This window comes from Pezoporus flaviventris, unplaced genomic scaffold (assembly GCF_033815535.1).
Source record: "Pezoporus flaviventris isolate CSIRO_AGI_PZ_B2104156 unplaced genomic scaffold, CSIRO_AGI_Pfla_v1 ptg000055l, whole genome shotgun sequence".
Lineage (NCBI taxonomy): Eukaryota > Metazoa > Chordata > Aves > Psittaciformes > Psittacidae > Pezoporus > Pezoporus flaviventris.
This window is the reverse complement of record NW_026892603.1, coordinates 3921997-3945229: the sequence shown is the minus strand read 5'-3', so window position 1 is coordinate 3945229 and position 23233 is coordinate 3921997. Positions and strand designations below refer to the sequence as shown.

The window sequence follows — 23233 nt, the reverse complement described above, 5'->3', positions numbered from 1 at the left end:
GCACTGTACTATGCAGAGATTCCAGGTGCTCAGCCACACAAGGGGGAGTAACAGCAGCACCATGTGAAATCATTCAGCCAATCACCTTCACTCACAGTGGAAGCAAAAATTAAAACTCAAGAGCCCAAGCAAAGAATAATCACTGATACCGGTATCTCAGCACAGGTATCAGCTAAATGTAAGGTAAATTACAAATGATCAGTGGATATAAAAATACTGTTTAACTTAGTAAACTTCTCTTCTGCAGTAAAGACCAAATTGCAAGAAAGGGGAATAGAAATTAGTATCTGTGTATATGAAAGAAATTTTATTTTAAATGGCTTAGAGTTACTTCAGCTTTTGTGACTTAGAATAATGTTTTTACTGAGCTGGTTTTACAGTTACATCTAAGTAATTTGGATTCAGTTTTTGGAAAAGGAGAGTAATTTAAGAAATAAATGATCAGATAAAATTGTGAATACTTTTGTCTCATAGCTTCTAAGCCAATATTAGTATACACAGTACATGAACTTTGCCAATTACAACTGTAATCAGCTTCAAGTTAGAGGACTTCAGAAGCTCTATATTATGATGTACAGAAAAACTGTATTAAAAGTTATTTGTTATGACTTCTGTTTCAAAACTTCTGTCTTCATAGTAATAAAACAGTCTGGCCTTAAAGGTAATGAAATAAAAATACTGAATCAATAAATATGTAAAATCATTAAATTCAATATTTACTGTTCATAAAGTGTAGCATAAACCACACTAATATTTTCTTCAATGGCAACTGTAACTTACCAGTTTGCTAATTATACATGAACTAGTACAACATTTAGATACTAGAATGGAAATTATGCTGTGTGTGAATGGAAGTGAATGAAAGATAAATATTTACCCTAAATATCACCAACTCAAAGGTGATTTGTCATCAACAGATTTATGCTGACGAAGGACCTATATCATAGCTACCTCACACTTCTAGGTGAACCCTATGACTTAGAAACTTTGTCCACTTAAGAATTCACAAAGTTGGGTTTAATCTAACAATTTCACTAATTTATATGTTCAACTCACCACTGGTTCTTCTTTAAACTGTGTGTCAACAGGAAAGCACTAAGTTGAAATACAAAGCAGTTGTATTGTTGCAATATTTTCTCCTTTATTGTAATAACCATATTACTGTCATTTTACTAAACAAAGCGAATCATTATTACTTGAGAATACAAATGAAAATTAAACACAGTTTTTTCTAGACTGCCAAATTGAGCTGGTTATGTAACCGGGCAACATACACACTTTAACCTCATTACAACCCTCAGTTCCAGTTGTCTGCATATTGTAATGACACAGTTCATGAGACAGTAATTCCAATAAATCACTCAAAGAGTTTCAATAAATTTAGTTTGTCATTGAATGGGGCAATATATTAATTTCCTGGAATGGTATTTTAACGTACAAATGTTAAGTGGTAGATGAATACACTGCAACTGAAAATATTGTTTTCAGTTCATACTGTCTAAAAATAAAGATGGCTGCTAATTTAAAATCACAGGCCTGCTGAAAACCATGATGGCGTATTAAGAAAAACAACATCCCAGTTCCTTAGCATGTGATCACCTGGGATATTGAGGGACTCCATGAATATAGTGGACATTTTACTGTCAGGTAGCCAAAACTGAAGATATTGATCCATATGATATACTTCACACTCCCAAATACCATTAATAGCATAGAATTATAGAATGGTTTAGATTAGAAGGTACTTTTAAAGATCACCTAGTCCAATCCCCCTGCTACAGAGAGGGCCATTCTTCACTATATCAGGTTACTCAAAGCCCTGTCCAAACAAAACTTACATTTTCCTTAACTACTGCTTAAGATGTACACCAATTTATTTTTACAGTATAGCATTACAGTCAGCAGATGGCCCCAAATCATTTTATACAGATATCAAATAATAATGATAGTGTCAAACCTATGATCCCTGCAACGATGACATTTGCTTTATCTTGTGGGTATTAGTGTATAATATCCAGAAGACGGATAGCAGTCTTGCAGATTTCGGAGAGATATATGACAGTCAGAAGGAGAAACAAAGAAGCATTTGTGGGAAAAGTGAATCAATATATGCTGGGTAGTGGGTGGAGTAGATGCTGGATATCGCATGTTGACAAGTGACTGTAATAGTCAATAGCTTATTTTTGGGTGACCAAGAAAAGAGAACCCGTTCAAGAATGAGAGAAGAGCAAACTATTAAGGCCAAAGGACAAGGCAGAGGCTTTTAAAACAGCTTTCTGACAAAGGCTGAACAATTACAATGGTTAAGAGAGAACTGAACCAATCAGGCTTACCACTTTGGAAGTCTAGAGAAAGAAAAGAGTGGAAATAGGTGGTATTTACAAGATTGGGTGTCCTGGGTTCAGCAGTAGCAGTCATGTTTCTCCTCCTTGGTAGCTGGTGCAGTGCAGTGTTTTGACTTTCGGCTCGGGAACAGAGCTGATAGAGATGTTTTGGTTTGGCCAAGGACTTTGTGAGCCTCATGCTCTGCCAGGGAGGAGGGGAAGCCAGGAGGAAGCAGAGACAGGACACATGACCCAAACTGACCAAAGAGCTATTCCATACCACAGCACGTCATGCCCAGGATGTAACTGAGAGTCACCCGGAAGGGCTGGGAGACTGCAGGGTTGGAGGAGGTATAGGTCGGTGCTTGGTCGGGCTGAGGGGGGCGAGTTATCGGTCAGCTGGTGGTGAGGTGTTGTATTCTCTTCCCTTGTTATTTCCTTTACCATTATTATCATTGGTGGTAGCAGTAGTGATTTGTGTTATACCTTAGTTACTAAAGTGTTCTTATCTCAACCTGTGGGAGTTGCATTCTTTTCGATTCTCCTCTCCGTCCCTCCGGGAGCAGGGGGAGGGCAAGAAAGGGGGGGAAGTGAGCGAACGAATTACCTGACTGGATTTAAACCACGACATTGGGCTATGCATGCAGCAAACACCATAGATGTCATACAAGTAAAAGTATTGTTTAACAGATGTTTAAAATGTATCTCTAAACCCAAAGTTTAAGTCCCACATGTGAAAACTGAGCACTACTGCTTCATAGTGCACAATGGTTATCTTAATCATTAGAGTACAACCAACTTGCTTTGCCATTTTTTGGCAAAAAATGTAATCTGTCCAAAGAAATACAGACTAGCCTCAAGGTTTTGTTCAGAAGAAAATAACTATGCAGTTATTAGCTTCTAAATATTTCTGATGTATATGTCTTCCCAGAATACTCTGGATATTCCAAACATCCAAAAGCAAAAAAAAAAAAAAAAAAAGCTTTAGCAATCAATTCCAATAATTAGGAAAAACAGTGTAATTTTCAAAATAGGCCTATTGCTTTGTGAAATTAGAAAGGCCCAGGTGCCGTGGATTCCCGACTAAATTACAGAGTAAGTTGTAGGGATGCAGTCCGGCTGTCTTGGGCATCTTAAGTGGGCAGAATTTAAGATTTAAAAAGGCCTGTTGAGGTAAACTTGTGAATAGAATTTAAAAAGCACATGCTCTCCAAATTAAATGCTTAAGGGAGTTACCATGAAATACAACTTTTGTAGATATAATTTCTATTATACAGCATAAAAATAACCTAAATTAGACATTTTAAATAACAGACTTAAGGGAACAGGAGCCTTTTCAGAAGGACAAAGCCTCTGTGAAACGGTGACCTCTCCACAGAGTCATGTGGGTCTGTGGCTTGACTGCTATTCATCCAGCTATTATTTACCTCTCTGTGAGGTGAACAATAACTGAATTTCAGATTCTTCAAAATCATTAAATCCACAATAACAGTTGTTGTCAGAAGTAGAAGACTCCCATAGAGATGTAACAACCAAACAGGGAAAACTCTTTTCAAGGCAAAAAACACAGGTGCTAGGCACAAATTACACAATGTATCAGACTGGCAATTTTCAAGTCACTTTGTTAACTCTGGCAGCCTGGAAGTGTGGAGTACCTTTTATGCCTGTTCAGCTGCAGAGCATACAGAGTTTCTCCAGCTCACTCACATCTCTCTACAGATAAAGGACGCCTAAACCATTAATTATTATACCACTGTTTAAAGCGTACTGTTGTCCTTTGGCTGAGAGCTCCTTGATTTTGAGGCTTCAGAGCAGGTCAGTTTCAGTTGTTGGAAAGGAATCAGACAGTCGGCTGCCAAGCAATTTATTTGCATTGTGTACATATTTTCCTAGAGATTATATATCTGAGGCTTGACATAAAGACCTCCAAAAACCTTACCTTGGGGATTCTAAAAAGCTACAAGAAATGTCTTTGTTGGTGCCCCTGCAGTTCTACAAGTGCCATCCCATCTATTATAAAAGTCAGTGACACATCCAGTTGGACGTTCAGATAGCAAAAATGAATTTATTGCCAACTTGTTAAAAAATATTTTCTATTATTCTGCTACACACTAGTATTTTTATAAAACTAACCCCAATCCCCTGATATTAAGAAAGTTTGGAGTTCTGTATGGTTTTGTTTGTTTAGCTGGTTTGGTTTGAGTTTTTTGTTGTTGTTGGTTTTTTTTTTTTTTGGGGGGGGGGGGTGTCATGTTTTTTTTGTTGTTTGCTTGGGTTTTTTAAGATTGAAAAGGAAAATTTATTATTTCCATATTTCCAAAAAAAATCAAAAATGGCCCTTCTTCCTCTGAACAAAGATTATTTGAACCCTGTTTCAGCTAAGGTCGTTTAAGAAGCCCTTTATTCCCCTTCTGTGAAAGAACATGGTTATCCCACTGAAGAGGAAGAATGAAAAACCAAGTGATTGAGCTGTTGAGTTTTTGTAAAAAAAATACAGTGGCTTTACAGTCCCCCCTAAGATTTAGGCTTTTACTGGTCTCCGAGTTCTCTGGTCTTTCTCCCTGTTATCTATAAGGGAGATATTTAGATTTTCAAAAGAAATGAACTGGAAATACTAATTCATGTTAGTCCCAGATATTTGGAATCCAAGTTAGAAAAGCTCATTAATATTTTCTTGGTTGATGACAGCAGCTTATCAGAAACTTACCATCATAAATAAAATACTTGTGGGTCAAAGGAGACAAGCTGGCTCTACCAAAACAAGCAAATTGTACCCTAATACTATAAACATTCTATAGGTTGAGTGAACATGTCTGAAATTAGTATTTAAAAGAAAAAAAAAAACACTCAAAATACTCAATTAAAATCTATTACAATAATCATAAATGCTCTAAAATAAATATACATTATGCTTATCCCTTTTCACTAAATAACAGCAGCTGCCATGATGAATACTTTTTTTCATTTTTCTCTGCTGTACAATACCCCACTCTGTTCCATTTTGATCTAAATGACACATATGACAATATTCAACAAATGTAACATTTTGATTGACAATCCAGTATAACTGGCATTACAGAGATGGATGAGTGAGTGGACAGATGGATGGATGGGCACATTTTCTTAGGCAATCCAGCCCTCGCACAAAGGGAAACATGACTGGTAAGTGAAATGCAGAGTTTATTCAATAGCTTGCTTTAGGGACAAATTATATGCAGACTACATAGTACTGGCAGGGACAAGAAGTGATGGCTGGAGATAAACTGGAAATTTAGGAGTACTCATTTCTGTGGTATGACAACAAGCTTAACAAAATGCAGTGTGTGTTTGAAAATTAATTAGAAACTTCTTCAAAGTGACTCCCAACTAAAACTATTTTGATTCCTAATAGAAAGAGAAATTGAAAATATTTCCTAAAAAACACTATCCTGGTTCGAAAGACTAAAGTTTAAACATGGTTTCAGTTTGAACTTAACACTGCCCTCTTGTGCTTCTGCCTTAAAATACATTTTCCTGTACACACAAGATACATAATGAATTTAAACAAAAACAGAATCATAGAATAGTTAGAGTTCTTTTAAAATTCATCCTCTCAGCCTCTAGTGTGACATTTCTATTATACCATATGTAAAACAACATCGGTTACCAGCTTTGTCTCAGTTGAAATTTCTTATAAATTTCTGAAATAAGTTTCTGCAATTTTTCTTGGCTTACTCTTTGGACTAAGATTACTTAAATTTTCCATGTGTTAAGACTAGTATAACAAAACACAAACAATAAATACCATTTGAGTAATAAAACAGCACTAACATTCATGTACAGCATAAAATTACAGACATGAAAAAAATCATGCATGTCATTATTTCATTTTTTTTTGAGCAGGTTTTGCACCATTCTGCAGGTTGCACATTAGCCACACTGCAGTGCAAAACATTTGGAGAATCACAACTTCAAAACTGATTGGATCCAATCTGCTTTTCACTTTCATCAATGCTATACACCTCTGAAGTCTAACCCGAAGGACAGCTGATGCAGAATGGTTTTAAGAGAGAATAGCTTCCTGTATATTTGGCGTTTAAACCAAAAGTGCTGGCAGAAACTGTCAGATCATGCTCTTTCCAGTAATGTTCTGTGACAAATGAAATATAACTTTGCAAGGCACAAACCACATATATTCTCACCTTGAACTTATTCTCCTCCAAGTTAAACAGAAAGCTAAACAAATAAAAACTCCTAAGATAAAAAAAAACAAAAAAAAAAACCAAAACCAACAAACAACTAAAGAACCAACAAGCAAACAGAAAAAAAAAAACACAAAAAAATCCTCAACCAAACCAAACCAAAGAAAACCCCACCAAAACAAACAAAAGAAACAAACAAAAAACCAAAACCAAACCAACAGTGTAAACTTCATGTCAGTGAACATGTATCTCCTTATATCCTTCTGCAACTCTTCTCACTGATGTAGAATTTCACTCATCAGTGACATAACTAAATAACACCCAATATACACAAAATGATACACAGAGCAGATGTTCAGCGCTGGTCTGCGTTTCCTTCTACTAAAGCACCCACTACTTAAAAAGGTGACAATTTCAGGTGGCAGAAGTCAGTATTTGATATACTGCAATTGTCCTGTCTTTACATGAATGGAAGACTCATGGAAGAAGCATATTAGACAAGTGACGGCACCACAACCTGGGTCAATGAACACTCCAGTCCCCACAGAAAGTCACTGCCAGCATAATCTAGCCTGTTCAGTCATTTTCTGCTCACTTCGCCCCCCAGATTATTCATAAGGAGTGTGCAGCCACTATGATCTGAAATTACATTTTCTGACATACATTAGAATATATATATGTATCCTATACATATATATATATTTACACAGATACATTTCTTCTACACAAACACATATGTGCACATATGCAAGTCCTGCAGGTCAGTCTCTGAAGCTGCTCGGTATTTGTAAGGTAAAATTAACCCCCACGTGAACGCAGGTTGCTGATAGAGCAGTAAAAGCTACAAATAGAATGAAATTTATCCCACACTTCTTATACAGTACTGCATGGTTATCAGTAAAATATGTGATATACAGTTTTATTTGTGCATCTAAACAAATAGCACCTGCAAATTTCTGCAGCCATCCAGAGGTCTTTAGTGTTGATACATTCAAAAGATGCTATATCTGCCTCAGTCTGTTCATCTGATTATGTAGCATTTTATTAAATGAGTTCCTGGTAATAATATTAACTGTAGACTTACCCTGGCATTGGTCCATTTCCAGAAAGACTATAAACTTGACGAGGATTTAAAAGGTACTGAAATTTTCTATAAATTCTGAAGAGGTAAAAGAGACAAAGAGAAAATATTCACTTACATGTTTGGAATTTTTTAATAACCTATCAATTGAAAGAAGTAAAGAAGTCAACACATCCTATAATTATTCAAAATGCAGGATCTCATACAAAAAATAAAATATTTGAACACAGCAACTGTAATTCACACATACGGTGTACTGTGTGCATAAAACTGAGAAGGGCTACAAGCTACATACAATTCAAATGTTATATAGATAGAAAAAAAATAGGATAAGGAAGTATAATGAGACAAGAAAACACGAGTCAAAAACACATTTGGAAAAGCACACTGGTTTCTGTTAAAGTAATTTCATGATAAAGGAGAGATTATTCCTGAAATTCATTGCTAACATAAAATAAAGAAGTATAATTAATTGCAAAAGCAAATTGGCTTTGCCACCCACCAAAAATGTCCCTATAGGCTGAATAATACTCTGAGAAAGCGAATCTATTGTCAAATATATCTTCTTTGGATTATATCTGAATGTGAAGAAAATGAACAAGATTCAAAGCCATTGTTTTATTTAAATTACACATATTTTAATTTTTTTCTGAATAATAAGGAAGCAATTTATTGATACAGCATGAAAAGCATTCCCCACCCCGTAAAAGACCCCATTTGCTGTTCCACCCTCAGCAAATATTTCCTTAAATGGCAGAATAGCTTAAAAACTGTATTTATAAAAAGTATGACATTTTTCTTCATTATAAATACTAGAAATCTGATTTCCTACCTTGACTAAAATGTGGTAGCTGTTTCATCTCTTTTGTAGAAACAAGTAAGCACATGAAAGAGTCGGAGCTCAGAATGGAAAACTATATACCTGGGATCTGTGGCAATAGTTTGAACTATAAACCTTCTGTTTCATGCTTTTTATTTTAATGTTTATGTCTTCAAGCTAATTAATATTTTTAATGCTTTCAAGAAAGCATTTATTTTTCCATTGATTTTTCTCTTCCTTTTTACTGCCTTAAATAAAACAGAAGCATAATAAGAGCTGAATTTTAAGTTAAAATTTCCCCGTTTTCAAATTCAGCAAAACAGAACTATCTAGACATAATTGCACACTGAGGGATTTTTTAAATTCTATTTTCTTAATAGCAATGCATAATTTATTAGGCTGTCCCTTCTCTTCCTTGTGGAAATACCCTTGTCCACCCTTATGGAAGGGTGTAATACTGAATGCAAACAAATTTATAATTATCTCTAAAATAGCTAAATTTGAATATTTTCTTAACTTCTCAATTATTTAGCCACATCAGTTTCTTTTTTTATAAAGAATTAAATTCAACCACACTCACACAATCTATTCCTGATGCTATTCCTGACAGAAAAAGTCAAGGGGAAATGAGTGGTTTCACTTCGTAAGCATGCACACATCACTGTCAACAGCTGTGATTGATGACGACTAAGTCAGATGTTTGACAGCGGAATTACAACACAGTGTATTTCAACTTCTTTTGCAACATCTTACTAAGGTAAAGGATCCTATTTTTAATTTTCTAGTTAGTATGTGTAAGTTGCTTCTCGGTGACATATAGGATTTAAACTGGTCAAAGGGGTAGCTAATGTAATTTGTGTAGCTGACCATAAAGAAGCTCATGAACAGTATTGTTACAAAGTTTTAAAGGCTTAAGAGTTATCGGCCTAAAAGTGTGGTGCTACAAGCCATACTAGTCATTACCTACACTCACAATACTGTTGCCAGGTATCAGTGAAATGCTATGAAAGCCTTGTTAATAAAGAGAGAGCTAGGCATCTCTAGTCAAAACCTATTAAGTCCACCTACAGTAATGAAAAGATGACATTGAGTCATACTTGATTAAGTGCATACCATTCATCGGTACTAGCAGAACATCAATACCAGATAATCAATCTGAAAGTCTCACTGCAATGACCCATCATGCTTTAGGTCATCATAATAGATTTATGCATGTCAGTCTGTAAAAAATGAGTAAATTGAAATTGATGGTTCCTTTTCATTCATATGTCCTCAAAAAAAAAAAAAAAAAAAAAGGAAGAAACATTCTATAAACATTTGCCTTCACACTAAACTGTAACTAGACGTGTGACACATGCAAGACAAGGGGATGGACATTAATTCAGCCTTTCAGTTTTATACCTAGTTCTGACCAGCCTACTGATACTGACATGTCTCTGAACATCTTGCCTCTGTGTGTCAGGAACTGGACATAGGTCCCTTGTCACTGGATATTTGTGCTGACAAAGCCAGGAGGCAGTGTATCAGCTAACGCCCCAGAAGACAGCTTTTTGTGATGGAGGTGCAATTTCACAAATACAGTTCATGAAATTACCACTTGTCACCACCACCTCCAGCTGGTTCCTTCCCCACAACACAGTTTATTTGTTAACACAGTTAACTGTTGTGCTTCTGTAACCACTGGCAGGGTTATTCTGTGATCTGGAAAACTGAACAGACAACTAAAAATACAAATCCTCAGAAAAATTTCTCCACTGTAATTTTTTGCCTCCACTTAAATCATGTTTATGATCTCATATGAACCTCAAAATAGATGCACTAACTGAGGAGGCAGAAAATTACAGCAGGAGTGCCCAGGAGGGCTGGGATTACCCTTAAACAGCATTGCTGCTGAAGAAAATACCCTTGAGTGCACCGAAGTTATTTGAAAACAACAAAGGTCAAAGATATCAACCTGTACTGCACAGACACTGAACATGGAGTCAGCAGGAAACGTCAGCGTACGGAAGCTGATTGCAGTGCATCCAACCGCACACTTGTCAAGGAAACAATTGTTTAAACTCACCTGCTGGTCAGGCAAATAAATTGGAAATAGAAAACAAAGTAATGAGTATGGCAAAACAGCAGCATGATTTAGAAGGATTCTTATGTGAGAAACATTATTACCCTTAACAACATTCTTTAGAAGCCCTACACGCTTCTTGTATTATATTCTTTCTGTTGAAAGAAACTATTTTGCCAGTGATGTACTAAATATATATATTCTACTCATAGATTATTGAAAGCTACTGTCTTAATTAGTCAGACCTTACATGGAGACATAGAGGACTGTTAGACACAGGATGATATGGACATACTGCAATTTTCTTCTGATGAAATTAGCCACACCTGTCCATTTTTTGCACAATCATGAAAACTGTGTGACACAGCCTGAGGAGGACACTTGAATGGGTTTGCTGAACTCCTATCCAATCTCATGCATGATTAAAATCTATTTTTGCTGTGTTAAAGCCTTAAATTCAAGTTTAATTTTAATTTGCTCCTTGCTTTCTAATAAACACTGAATTATATTTTTGTTCTATTTTATTATACGTATTACCCCTTGGACTAAATCATTTAAATCTGAGTAACTGTAAATGCTTTTATGTTTCAGGTGATGGGCAACAGGTATTAATCTCTCCATTAAGAAGAAAGTATAACTGGCTTATTTTTCAATAATATCTGAAAATCACTGCATTGGGTTTTGAAAGAAAAACCCATTCAAGAAGAAGATATTTTTCACTATACATTTTGTAAAAACTCTGGCTTTCTGAAAGAAAAGAAGTTTTAAACTGTATCGGTAAGGTTATTCGTTAGATATGGTTGTAGAGAAATTATTTTTGTGTTCTGAATGCACTTTTTCTATATATCCATATGATTACCAGCACCACTCTGTTCCAACATTTGAAAACCTAACCTAAACCAGCTAACTTTTATTATGTTAAAGTGATGCTCAGTTCTTTTCCTTTGCATTTGACAGATTTGAAAAAAAAAACCAAAAACACAAAAAGCAAAAGGAAATTACAAAGTATTATTGGGGAGTGTATTTATTCAACTGGTTGTCAGATGGATGCATTCACTCTTTCTAAGTCTAAGGGCAATGAAATGGGCTGGGTTGGCATATGGCAAGGCATAAAATCTCATACAGGGAACTGTGGGAACACTAGAGTCTTGACAGTATCTGAAATAACCTTTCTGTCTTCAATGAAAGTCAATTAGAAATCATAACGTCACTCATTGTGATCTCTCAAATGCAGAAAATACTAAGTAAAACTGAAGAACAGCTTTCAGTAAAAGATCACCTTAATCTGAATAAGTCACGATAATGAAATTCTCATCTATAAAAATTAGTAGGTTGTGGTTTTGATTTTTTCTCCTGCTCGTTGCTGTGGAAATCTTACTTTTGTAAGATAAGCCTATCCTCTACTCCTGGCCTCTCCATATCTGACCAGATTACAAAATTGCTATAATCAAAAAGCCTGACTTGAACCACCTTTTTGCAAATTTGCAAAGCTATTTAGGTCTGAAAATGTCCTGTGATTTTACTTTTAACAACATATACTGCACAACATTGGAGGCAGGAGAGAGGAAATACAAGGTTCTTCATTTTCTGGTTACTGACTGTAAAACAGCTAGATAAAAACATGAGAAGTAGAAAACCTAAATATTATAATTCCCTGAAAATATTTTCATTCCCTCGATTAAACCTTCAAGTGATAATATGCACTCAACATCCTTATTTTATAATTCTATTATGCTACTGGTATTGATACAAAATATTAACACATAAAAGGCAGAAGGTGAACTCCTTCTCAACAAATAGTCCACATGTGGACTTTTTTTTAAACCTTTCTGAATCTGGTTTTAGATCCATGAGATATCATCTCCTGCTTGTGAAGGACTTGAGTTATGTTTACATGACTATGAAGTTAACCTTTGGATGTGCTCCTCCTAACACAGAAATATTGAGTGCAACCTTGAAACATCAATATGTAATTTAGCATTTTATTTTGTGTGGTATCAAAGCCAATTTAAGAGGTTCTCATACTTCACTTACTCAGCTGATGGTGGCTGTCCTCATGCTATACGCGTCATTGTGTAATGACACTTGCAGGTAATGGTGTTAGTGCATGAAGCGTATATTCATTCATTTTTTAAATTCAAATCATTCCTGTGATCTGCTTGGCCTCAGTAACAGTTGCATTAACATAAACTGAGAAGTGTCAGACTGCACTATGTGAATGGGAATAGGAGCTTGGGAAGAGGATCAGGTTTTAAGCTTGCTTTTACTCTGGAGAATAACTAACATGATATCCCTTGTGCATTAAACCCATTCAGATAGCAACACCTGAGACCAATTATGAGCTAGGAACGGAAAGCTGTGAAACAACATTTCATTAAATTGTTTCAAGTCTACAGCTATCTAAGTGCAGCTCCCTAACCTGCTTCTCACCTACATAATTCCAGACCAGATCCATATCTGTTAATTTCATATCAGTACTATAAAAACAGTCAAGCTGAGTGCTAGTGCATTACTTTCCACAATGCCCATGACTGCACAGAGGACCAGGGCTACCTTACACTACTACTGTGTCCAAAATAAGGACACTCAGAATGGCTCATATTGTTTTGCTGTGACTGTGAAGGCATGCTCCTGAAACTCTTTAGAATTAATTGAAAGGTGTTTGGCAATATGTTTGACAGGCTAAGAAAATGGAGGCTGATCAGCCTGGAGAAGAGAAGGCTGTGTAAAGATCTCACAGCAGCCTTCCAATATCTGAAGGGGGCCTACAACGACGCTGGAGAGTGACTCCTCATCAGGGACCATAGCAATAGGACTCTCTCAAACAAAAAGGGGATATATAGGTTAGATACAAGAATAAATTCTTTACTGTGATAGTGGTGAGGCACTGGAAAGGATTGCCCAAGGAAGCTGTGAATGCTCCATCCCTGGCAGCGTTCACAGCCAGGTTGGACAGCACCTTGAGTGACCTAGTCTAGTGGGAAGTGTCCCTGTCCATAGCAGGGGGAATTGAACCAGCTGATCTTAAGGTCCTTTCCAACCCTAATCATTCTATGCTACTATACTTCTTTTAGATCATTAACTGCCTTTGACGCAAGTAGTGTTGTTGGCGTTGCTGACATCTAGGTGTATCAGTCCGGGGATTACGTAACCAGCACCTAAATGATAACCTGTCCTCTCAGAGGTCTTCAAATAGTTTTGGTTAAATGTTCTCTAGCTCTGAGGATTCCCCTACCATCTACTCTGCAGGATTTGTCCCTTTTGTCAGTTTACTTTAAAGGACACTGTTTGAAAGAAGTGATCCAACAGAGACAGTGTGGAAGAGGTAGGGAAAGCTGTCCTACTTGCACTTTACTTGCTGGGATCCAAGCTTTACAATCACACTGGATCCTTCCTTATGTGCTTTTGGGGACCCACATTACCCCGTATCCACAGGTGTCATCTTCAGCCTGATCTTGGCCAAAAGATTGAAGCCATTTTCAAGAGTTGAAGGTTAAATTACAGTACTGACGTGGTAAGCCATGCTATAAAGATATGGGGATTTTTGTGACAATCTCAAAATGGCCATTACTGGATTGTTAGAATGCTTTCTATCAATGGAAAATCAACAGCTTTCTTTGTAGGAAGTCTTACAGAGAGGCTGAAGAATCTATTCACTAAACCTGTGAAAGGCAAGTTACATATTAGAAAATTCAATACTATTTTCATTTTTTATTATTAGCATATCTGCATAATTATTACAGAAATTAAAAGAACACTGTTATAAGCTTTCAAGTTGCAATGCAAAACATAGCAACTTGCATCTCCATGCAAATCACACAAAACCATATACTGAATATAGCTACATTTTCTGTTGTGAAATGAAACTGTTGTATATAACTCATTCTAGCTTTTAACTGAAGATTTCATACCTCCATGCTAGTGTATACCTTTTCGGAACAAGACAATAGGATGCTCAAATATGAGACATAACAGTATAAAACAATATAAAATGTTGGAGTCCATTTCATACACAAACTTTTAAACTTCATTTTAAAATATATCACATTTATCAGAACGGGGGGGGGGGGGGGCGGAAACAGTAAATAAACCTTACCTTTCTCCTTGTTTCCCACCACTTTTAGGGTTGACAAAAACTAAAAGTGGATGAGTGCCTGGAACTGGAGTGATCTAAAAGAAGGGAATAACACAGCCACTCATTAATGCTGTGTGTTGCATTCATTTTTTCCTATAGTAGACAGAAAACAAAAAGCTTAATGCAAACTCTATGTTACCCTATGTAATCCAGCTGGAAGCAATTCCATAATTTACAATAATCCTCACTTCATTAATTTGCCACAAATTGCAAGTGGCTTTTTTTTTTAATGCTGTCTGTCTTACATCTGTGATGCTATTTTAACCTCTATTTCCACTGAAATATTGATATATATAGGTTACAGCTATCAACAGAGGAAAAAAAAACTTTAAAAGCAAGAAATGCATGACTGATTCTGACAGTAATCTCCTATGGAAAAAGCTATGAAGAAACTGTATTTTGTAGTGAGAAATAACATTATACTATAAATAGATATATGAAATGTTAAGCCTGATGGATTTTTTTTAAATTACAGAAATCTGCGATATTTGATATCAAATCATATTTTTTAAAAAAATGCAACAACCATAACAAAAATGAGTTAAAAAAGTAGAGGCGAAAACATGTGGAAGAAGGGCAAGCTTGAGGAAAAGAATGCAGAGGAGGATATACTGAAGGAAACAATCAGTTCAACCACATTTTTTAATTCTTTTGTACATTAAAAGTTTTACATATTCATATTAATGTTTAGCTTTACAAACTAACACTCTCCTTCTAAGTAACAGTGATAAAGTATTTTCAGATATTCTGTCTTCACTGCCTTTGCCCTGTAGAATTGAAGAACATGAAAACAACTGCAACGAATGACCTCTTGCTAATACCTGTTTTTAAACCATAAAGCTTGAATAATCATGTTGAAAATTTTCACTTTCTTATCTAAATTCTAGAATGTTTAAAAGCATATTAAGAGTTCAAAGTTAACATCTCTAAAATCATGCGTAACAACTTCAGAGATGAAGCTTAGGCTACCCTTCTTTCAAAATGATACACTGAAAGCTTTTGCTCCAAATCCTTACTCATGATTCCTGGAATAACGGAATCTTTTCACCTGAAGATTTCATAAAATGTAATTTAACATAGAACCTGAGAAACATGATAGCTAAGGAGTCTTAACAGGCATTCAACAGGCACCTAAAAGCACTTCTAGTAGGAAGTCTTAGGCACGACTATGTCAACTCAATCTGTAACTACACAAGGTATCCAGATCTGTTCCAGTACATACAACAAATAATGAGAAACTCCAGGAAACTCTCTGTAATTAAACCTAGCACAAAACAAACCCAGTATCAGATTCTATCACAGTATGTTGTTACCACAAAGTGCTGTGTGCTGTTACCGTGAACTGCTGTATGTTGAAACATATATCAAATTGCAGGATACAGTGAAGTTTGTCATATATTTAATTTTTGTCCACTGTTTTAATCAATTTTAGTTATTTAGCCAATTCTCTTGATGTTTGTTCCTGTGAACTAAGTGTAAACCAATGGTACTCACTGTGACAGAGATGGACTACCTACTGAAATCTCTTAGGACGAAGGTTAATTAATGAGACTCATCCTAAGGTTATACATGATCTATTACTTCCTCTAATTAGAAATAATAATCCTGATCATTATGCTGGTTAGCTAGAAAGAAGTAAGATGAATGTGTTTAACTATGATTAATTGTCTTTAAGTCATGCAGATCTCCACTGCCACTAGGTTTTCTGCTCACTGCTGTCTGATGGAAGGAAGGTTGGCCTTGATACTTTGCTCAACAAAAGCTAAATGATGAACTTATTTCTACATTAAATCTTTTATTTCGAAACTTAACTATATTATTACAGGTTTTGGATCATTAGAAAAAAAATAATAATCAGTTTGTATTCCACTCAATTCCAAAATAAGGTACCTTTTAATTAATTTCTTGCACCTTTCAAAATCCCTCTTTGAGATAATGTAGATGTTTCCATATAATAAACAATGAAACTAAAGATTTAGACTAAATTGGCCAACATTTTTAAGCCTTAAACTACCATGATTTAAAGGCAATCTTCATGAAGTTATTGGACAAGAGACTTAAAATACAAAAAAGAACCATAGAAAACTGTGGTGGACTAACTATATATAGATTTGTCCCATATTGAAAGCAGATGTCTAACAGGAGCACTATGGAGATTTAGTGGGCATTTTTGATATTTTTCCTTTGAACTCAGATCATAAACAAATGCAATTAACATAACAATCAAGTTTTCCAAAAAAAAAAAAAAAGGTTCCAAAAAAGTCACAAATATCCTTTTCTTGTTCACTGAAGACCATGTTAAAATGAGACCATGGCAGCCAAGTCAGAGTACTAGAATCAGAGAAGCATTTTTTGGCCTGATATGGGAGAATTAGAGTAACATATTTTGATGAGCTAAAGATTATTTTTTTGTTCCAGACCATCTTCAGGAAAAAAAAAACTAACATTAATTACAGTTATATTTATGGAATCTTCCACCTTTATGGAAATAGTTTCAAAATCATACAATCTGTGAGTGAAAAGAAAACCTAACGGTCTCACTGATCCCAGCCTTTCACTATGGTATCCTTCAAGATGCACTCAGCTTTCACAATGATCAGGTTATCATTATTGTTACCAATCAAAAATGTAATGGTGCCAAGATGGACTCCTGTTACTCAAAACCAATTTTATCCAATAGAAGAAAACAAAGACCACAGTATAATCAGTAAATTAGAGTAATCATTGAAGAACTATTTCTAATGTGATAACCAGTGTTAACATCATGCGCTACACTGCATATGTGGCATTACAGAACAATAGCAAGCACTTCAGAAAACATCTCAAATTCATCCAATCTGCCATCTTAGCCCTTACTTTCTTTCTCCCCTTCTCAAGTGATGATAAATAAAAGCCATGACTAATCCTAGGCTTAGGATTCATCATGGAAAGAGAAGACAGAACCTAAATATTGGACCATACTAGCAAACTTATAAAAAATTTTATCCCCTAATTACTGGAAAGCACAATTTTTCATGATTTAAGTTTGTGTGTGCAAGAGTCAGTGATGCTAGGAGTTCACTATATTTAACATACCAGGTACTATATTCCAGGCAGTATATCACATGAGTGGAAAATAAGAGACTTGAAAAATGCCTGAAAAGACACTATGAGCATTAGCAATCTAACACTTGGAAGAAAACCAAAATTCATGATGCATAGCACTGCTACCAAAAGGACATGCCAAAAGTAACTCCTCTATCTAGAACCATTGGGCTCACTGAATTGCATGGATTATCACCCGAAAGTTAGAAAACTGTGTGCTTCTTTAGCGCATGTTTGTTAGTCACACTGTGACTGATTAGACAGAACTTGAGCCTTCTGTCAATGAATACACTAGCTTTACTGCCACATGCTCTGTCAAGATGATCTGGAGAGCAATGTAGTCTGTGAGAATGAGAAGTACAGGGGAGCCTTGAGAACCATGAATAACGATTTCTATAACATCCTACTCAGGCCATCAATGGAGCAGCCACGTGACTGCATAGGTTTTAGGACTTAGATTCTTAAGGGGACTTTTTTTCTTCCTTTTTCTTGGGTTGTAACAAGAATGTTTCACTAACCTAAGAAGATGAAACAATAAAATAAGCCTTTCTATCCTGACACAATAAGGTATGTAATGAAATGATTATAAAGCATACAGCATTTGATACATGGTAATGGGATCTTTTACATTTACCAAACCTCAACTGCAATATATCAGAAGATACAGAACAGCCAACTGTGTATATTAAATGATTATCACATTGTTATCACAACAAAGTAAAGAACCAGCATCATACATGTGAACACTGATTTTAGTCAAAACTACTCATATCTCAAGGGAAAGAAGTTGAGCAGTTAAGGCAGAACTCTTCAGACATGCCTCCAAGTAACCTCCCTAAAATCACATTAGCTCATCACACAGAAGTTTTACTTTCAAGTAGAAAAACTCCTTTCTTTATTTTAGATATTGCTATTACTGAAACCACCTTGCTTCACTTATAATTTTGATGTGTCAAATACCTTACTTGAAAGTACCTGGACAAATAACATCCTTGAAGTTTGACCATCTATTATTTAACAAGTTTAAATGAGAATAGTGAACAACTATTAAGAAATAGACTTATAATGTAAATTCACACAAGGGCATGTGACAGATATTGAACAAATGGAGTTTACTTTCATCCCACAATACAAGTGTTTTAGAGTTAGTTTTCCCTTCCAGTTATTGTATTAGGAAATCGCACCAACTACATGAGATGAAGATTTGCACCACAAGATTCCTGTACAGACAGGAGAATTTACCTATTTTATTTTTAAATATGTAAAAGTGAAATATTAAAGAGTGAATGTATAGGAAACATTTAACTTTAAAGATCGTTAACTCTATCACTGCCTTCACACATACAATTAACTCTTAAAATCAAAATAACAATAATCACACCTGAAGACCTTGCCCATCAATGGTGATAGAATTTGCTCTTTGCATTTTGTTCCGCTCTCCCAGTTTGTTCATTTGCTGGGGGCAACTCTTTTCTTTTTTCACTGTTGCCTGTCTTTCCTTGAAAAAAAAGAAGAAAAAGGAGAAAATGTAAAATTTTAACATTATGTAATGCTATACAACTATCATGAGACTGTGCCTCCATAAATTTGTGTTTGGACTAGAAAATAATGTCAGATTCTGCTTTAATGAAAATAAGATCTCAGTGAAGTTATTACAGAATGTCTGGCTACTTCACGTAACATCTATCTATGTGCCTGGACATTCCGTAATGACTGGCAACAGATGGATAAAAAGTGTGCAGTCACAACACAAATTAATGCAATGATGTGAAAAGATAATCTGACAGTACCAAGATGGCATTCTGAAACTTGGAAATCAATCATAAGATATATTCAATAGTTTAATAAGCACGTAAGATATATACCAAAATTTCATCCTAACTGCTAGCAAAGGTTTGATGCTTCAAGAGTACTTTACCACTTTGGCAAAATACACCTTTTCTAAATGTATCAATCAATTGACTGTCTTTTTATAAAACACGTATTTTGTACCAGAAAGAAACCAGAATCTTCATCAGATTCTAAGCCACTAGCAACTTCTGATGCTGATATATAGCATAATCAAATAGTTATTTGAAAGAGGAACGCTCAGAAATATGTTGCTGTAATAATGTTTTCAAACATTGTTGGGTCATTTCAGAGAACCCTGAATGAAAAAAAAAAATTTAAAAAAAAAAAAAAAACACCTTGCTCTTTGTATCTCATTTACCCTATTTATAGACTGCACCCAGCATGTCCCTTTAAGGTTGTCCGAAAATGCACCATGAATTAAGACAGCAGATGTTTATCAAATAAAATCCCCAATAGTGTCCCCAGTTGTAACTGCACCCCAACCACATTCCTCACATCACAAGTGCAAGGAGGCTTTAAACTAGTCAGGGGAATGGGCTGGCACAAAGCTGCTGCACGAGAAAGAAGCATGAAGGACACTTGCACCCACTGCAACTGCACTCAGTAAACACTTCATTAAATGTTACCATTTACGTTCCATACCAGGCCAAACCCATCTCTGTTCTACCTCTAATAAAGCCTTAGGGACTGCACTAGCAATTAATCCATGCTACTCTTCCTGGCGCAGTTTTAACTAGAAAGAAACACTGACACAGATTCCCTAGCAGGAAGGCAGCAACTTCCAGCTTAATATAGTGCCTTCTAACACAGATGTGGACTATCACTGGTTTTATTACCATCTTTAGTTTCCCTAAATTTGGAGACTGACGCAGCTTCAATTGAGTCCTGATGCAAACAGTGGTCCAAGTTATCTCAGGCTGCTTTGGGTAGCTGTGACAATCTGATCACGTTTCTTATAAAGGGACCGACAAACCTATGCCACAGAAACCAGGGGAGTCTACACTATTTCCTGTATGCACTGAGATTCCTAAGAGGTTAGCTAACTGGGCTCTTGGATGATTTGAGTAACTTGATCAGTTAAAGAGGAGGTCCAAGAGCCTAGACTACAACATCATTGCTTTAAACAGCAAACAGTAAAAGCAATTAGAGCTATTCATCTCAGTGCTAACCTTCAAAACACAAACACTTACTGCATTTATTATTTGGTATTTTTTTAGAAACTAGAACTGGGGTGAGGCAACCAACCAGAATAGCATTTGTGAACTAGCACAAAACATTAACGCACAATGATACTGGTTAGTGCTAAGGACAGTTGGTAAGAAACTTCAGTAGGAAGGAAACTTCACACTTCATTATCTATGTAAGAAGCAGCTTTGGGGTTTTAAACAACTTTGCAAATAACTACCCTTAAAAGTCACTATATTTTATAGTAAGTAAGTATATCATATTAAACAAGATTTTATATCACGGCCAAATCCAGCTCTTGGATACTGCAACATCTTCAAAACATCAAATCGTATGTCACTAATGCAGTCACACAGCTAGTAAAAAACTCTGATTTCTAAAAACAAAAAAAAAAGTCAGAGATAGAGAGAAAAATTTTAAAGTCCAGAAAAATGTTAAGCTAGACAACATACCTGTGACAGTTTAAAGTAAAAGGTACAAAAGGAACAGATCCAGCACAGAGTCTGCACATTAAGAGTGGTAAAAAACCCACTGCTCAAAAGAGGCCTGTTTATATAAAGTGTGGCACTGAAAATCTGCTTGTATATATGATGCTACTACTTAAATGTATTTATACACTGCTGAGAACTGTCTTTACATAAAGGATGTTTACCACAATTCCCAAACCTACTGTTATCAATCATTCACAAGCAAAATGCAGTAAAAATTGCTTCAAACAAATGTCTGGATATTTGTATTTTTGTTTCAGCATGATACATATGGCAGTCAGCCTTAGCCTGAGGACAGGTACTTTAGCAACATTCCTTCTCCAATCTGTATTACCTACTCCATAAGCAAATTGCTTAAACCACAGACAAAAGCAGCTTCTCCTAAGCACTGACAAGATTAGGCCAAACACCTCAAAAAATACAAAGGAAAGAGTATACTCATAATACAGAGATGTCTAGAATGTTATTCAAAAAATCAGATATGGATACCTGACTTCATCATCATCGAAGGTTTACTTCCTTCAATGATGACTTTTGATTTTGTATCAATCACTCTTATAAGCATATGATACCACATATGTGTCACCACATGTACCGATACTGTTCTCTGACCATTTCTGAAGAAGCTGATAGGAGATTCTGCATTTCCTGGAGTTATATATCCTATAATTTTTAGGTATGAGTTATACCACTGAGGATCTGAGTTACAGTTTGTATCAAATAATACAAAAATGTGTATCTTAATTCTCTTGAATAAATCTAATGATGTAAAATAAAAATATTTACCATTTCATTAAAAAACCTCTCATATATTCTTGCACAGATACTTTGTTTTATATATGAAATAGAAAGCTGGTTTTCTAAGCCAGTTGTACATGACTGTTAAAATAACTTTCTTTGAGGAACTATACCATTACTAAGCTATCCAAGAGCATCATGAACTAAACAGTGTCATTTTTTAATGAGATAATAACACTTTAATAAAATCATCTGTGGATAATAGCCTACAAATTCTAGCAATGTTAAGACAAATTTGACATGCATTGAACAAATGGTTTTAAAAAAATGAAAAAATATTTTTCAAGGTTAGAAATGTTTCTACAACACTTTTGCTGTATTTACTATCTTGTTAATTAAAGCATACAAAACGACTAATGTATCTGTGAACCATTTTGTTTAGTGGACATGCATGAGGTTGAAACAGATACTAAATACAGCATTTTAAAAGCTATTGTACATTTTGATGGCTCAAAGAATCAAGCTTTTCTGTTCTTTCGGTATGTGCCAGAGCACAATACCTTCCAAAATAGTAATTACCACAACATTTTTTTTTCCCCAACCATTTTTGCACCTCTCATGCCTTCTTTTCTCCCCTTGAATTCCCACTTTGAAGTCAATATCCATTATCTGGAGTTTCTACCATATAGTATTGCTCCAGAGACATCACTGTCAGGTAAGAACTACTCAATTGTATCTATCCCTTATTCATCCAAATAAGAAAAAATAATTGATAAATAAGAAAGGGCCTTTCAAATGATACCACAGAATATCATGTCTCGATTTTCAGCTCAGCCCCAAAATGCACTTTATAGCAAGAAGAAGAATGCACAACATCATGATCCATTAGTATTTGTGCGTACACGGACGCCTCCTGTTACGCACCTCAGGGAGCAAACCTCCTAAAGTGGGTAGCGCCTGTTGGAAAAAGAGAATGTTAGGCTGCAACACCAAACAGCTGGTTTGGCAAAGGGCATGGAGAGAGCGCTCACAAGGAATGTTACCCTGCAGTAGTTGTACTTAACAAACATTCTTTACACAACTGTATGCCTCTGAAGTTCTTGCTGTCGCATTATATAACTTATATTCTGGGAAGTACCTGTGGGACCATTTTAGCATCAGTGAAAAATATTAGAATACCTGAGGAATTTATTCTCTTGAATAGTAAAAAGAGATACTTGGAAGAAAAAATGAAAAGAATACTCTGCACATGCCAAGTCTTTCAATCTTCATCCAAAGTGAGAA

At 35.5% G+C, this 23233-nt stretch overlaps 1 protein-coding gene across 12 annotated transcripts in view; it reads right to left on the bottom strand.

The window, feature by feature from the left end:
* DGKB (diacylglycerol kinase beta) overlaps positions 1–23233 on the bottom strand; it is a 361769-nt gene that overhangs the window by 221286 nt on the left and 117250 nt on the right. For 9 of the 12 annotated variants that reach the window (XM_061469232.1, XM_061469231.1, XM_061469234.1 and 6 more), the window contains 4 exons: positions 22874–22906; positions 19069–19185; positions 14565–14638; positions 7590–7664 (listed from right to left, as the gene is read on the bottom strand). In XM_061469232.1, the coding sequence (XP_061325216.1) occupies positions 7590–7664; positions 14565–14638; positions 19069–19185; positions 22874–22906 (299 nt within the window). The remainder of the gene's footprint in view (positions 1–7589; positions 7665–14564; positions 14639–19068; positions 19186–22873; positions 22907–23233) is intronic. The other 3 variants (XM_061469237.1, XM_061469240.1, XM_061469241.1) reach the window with 1 other exon arrangement.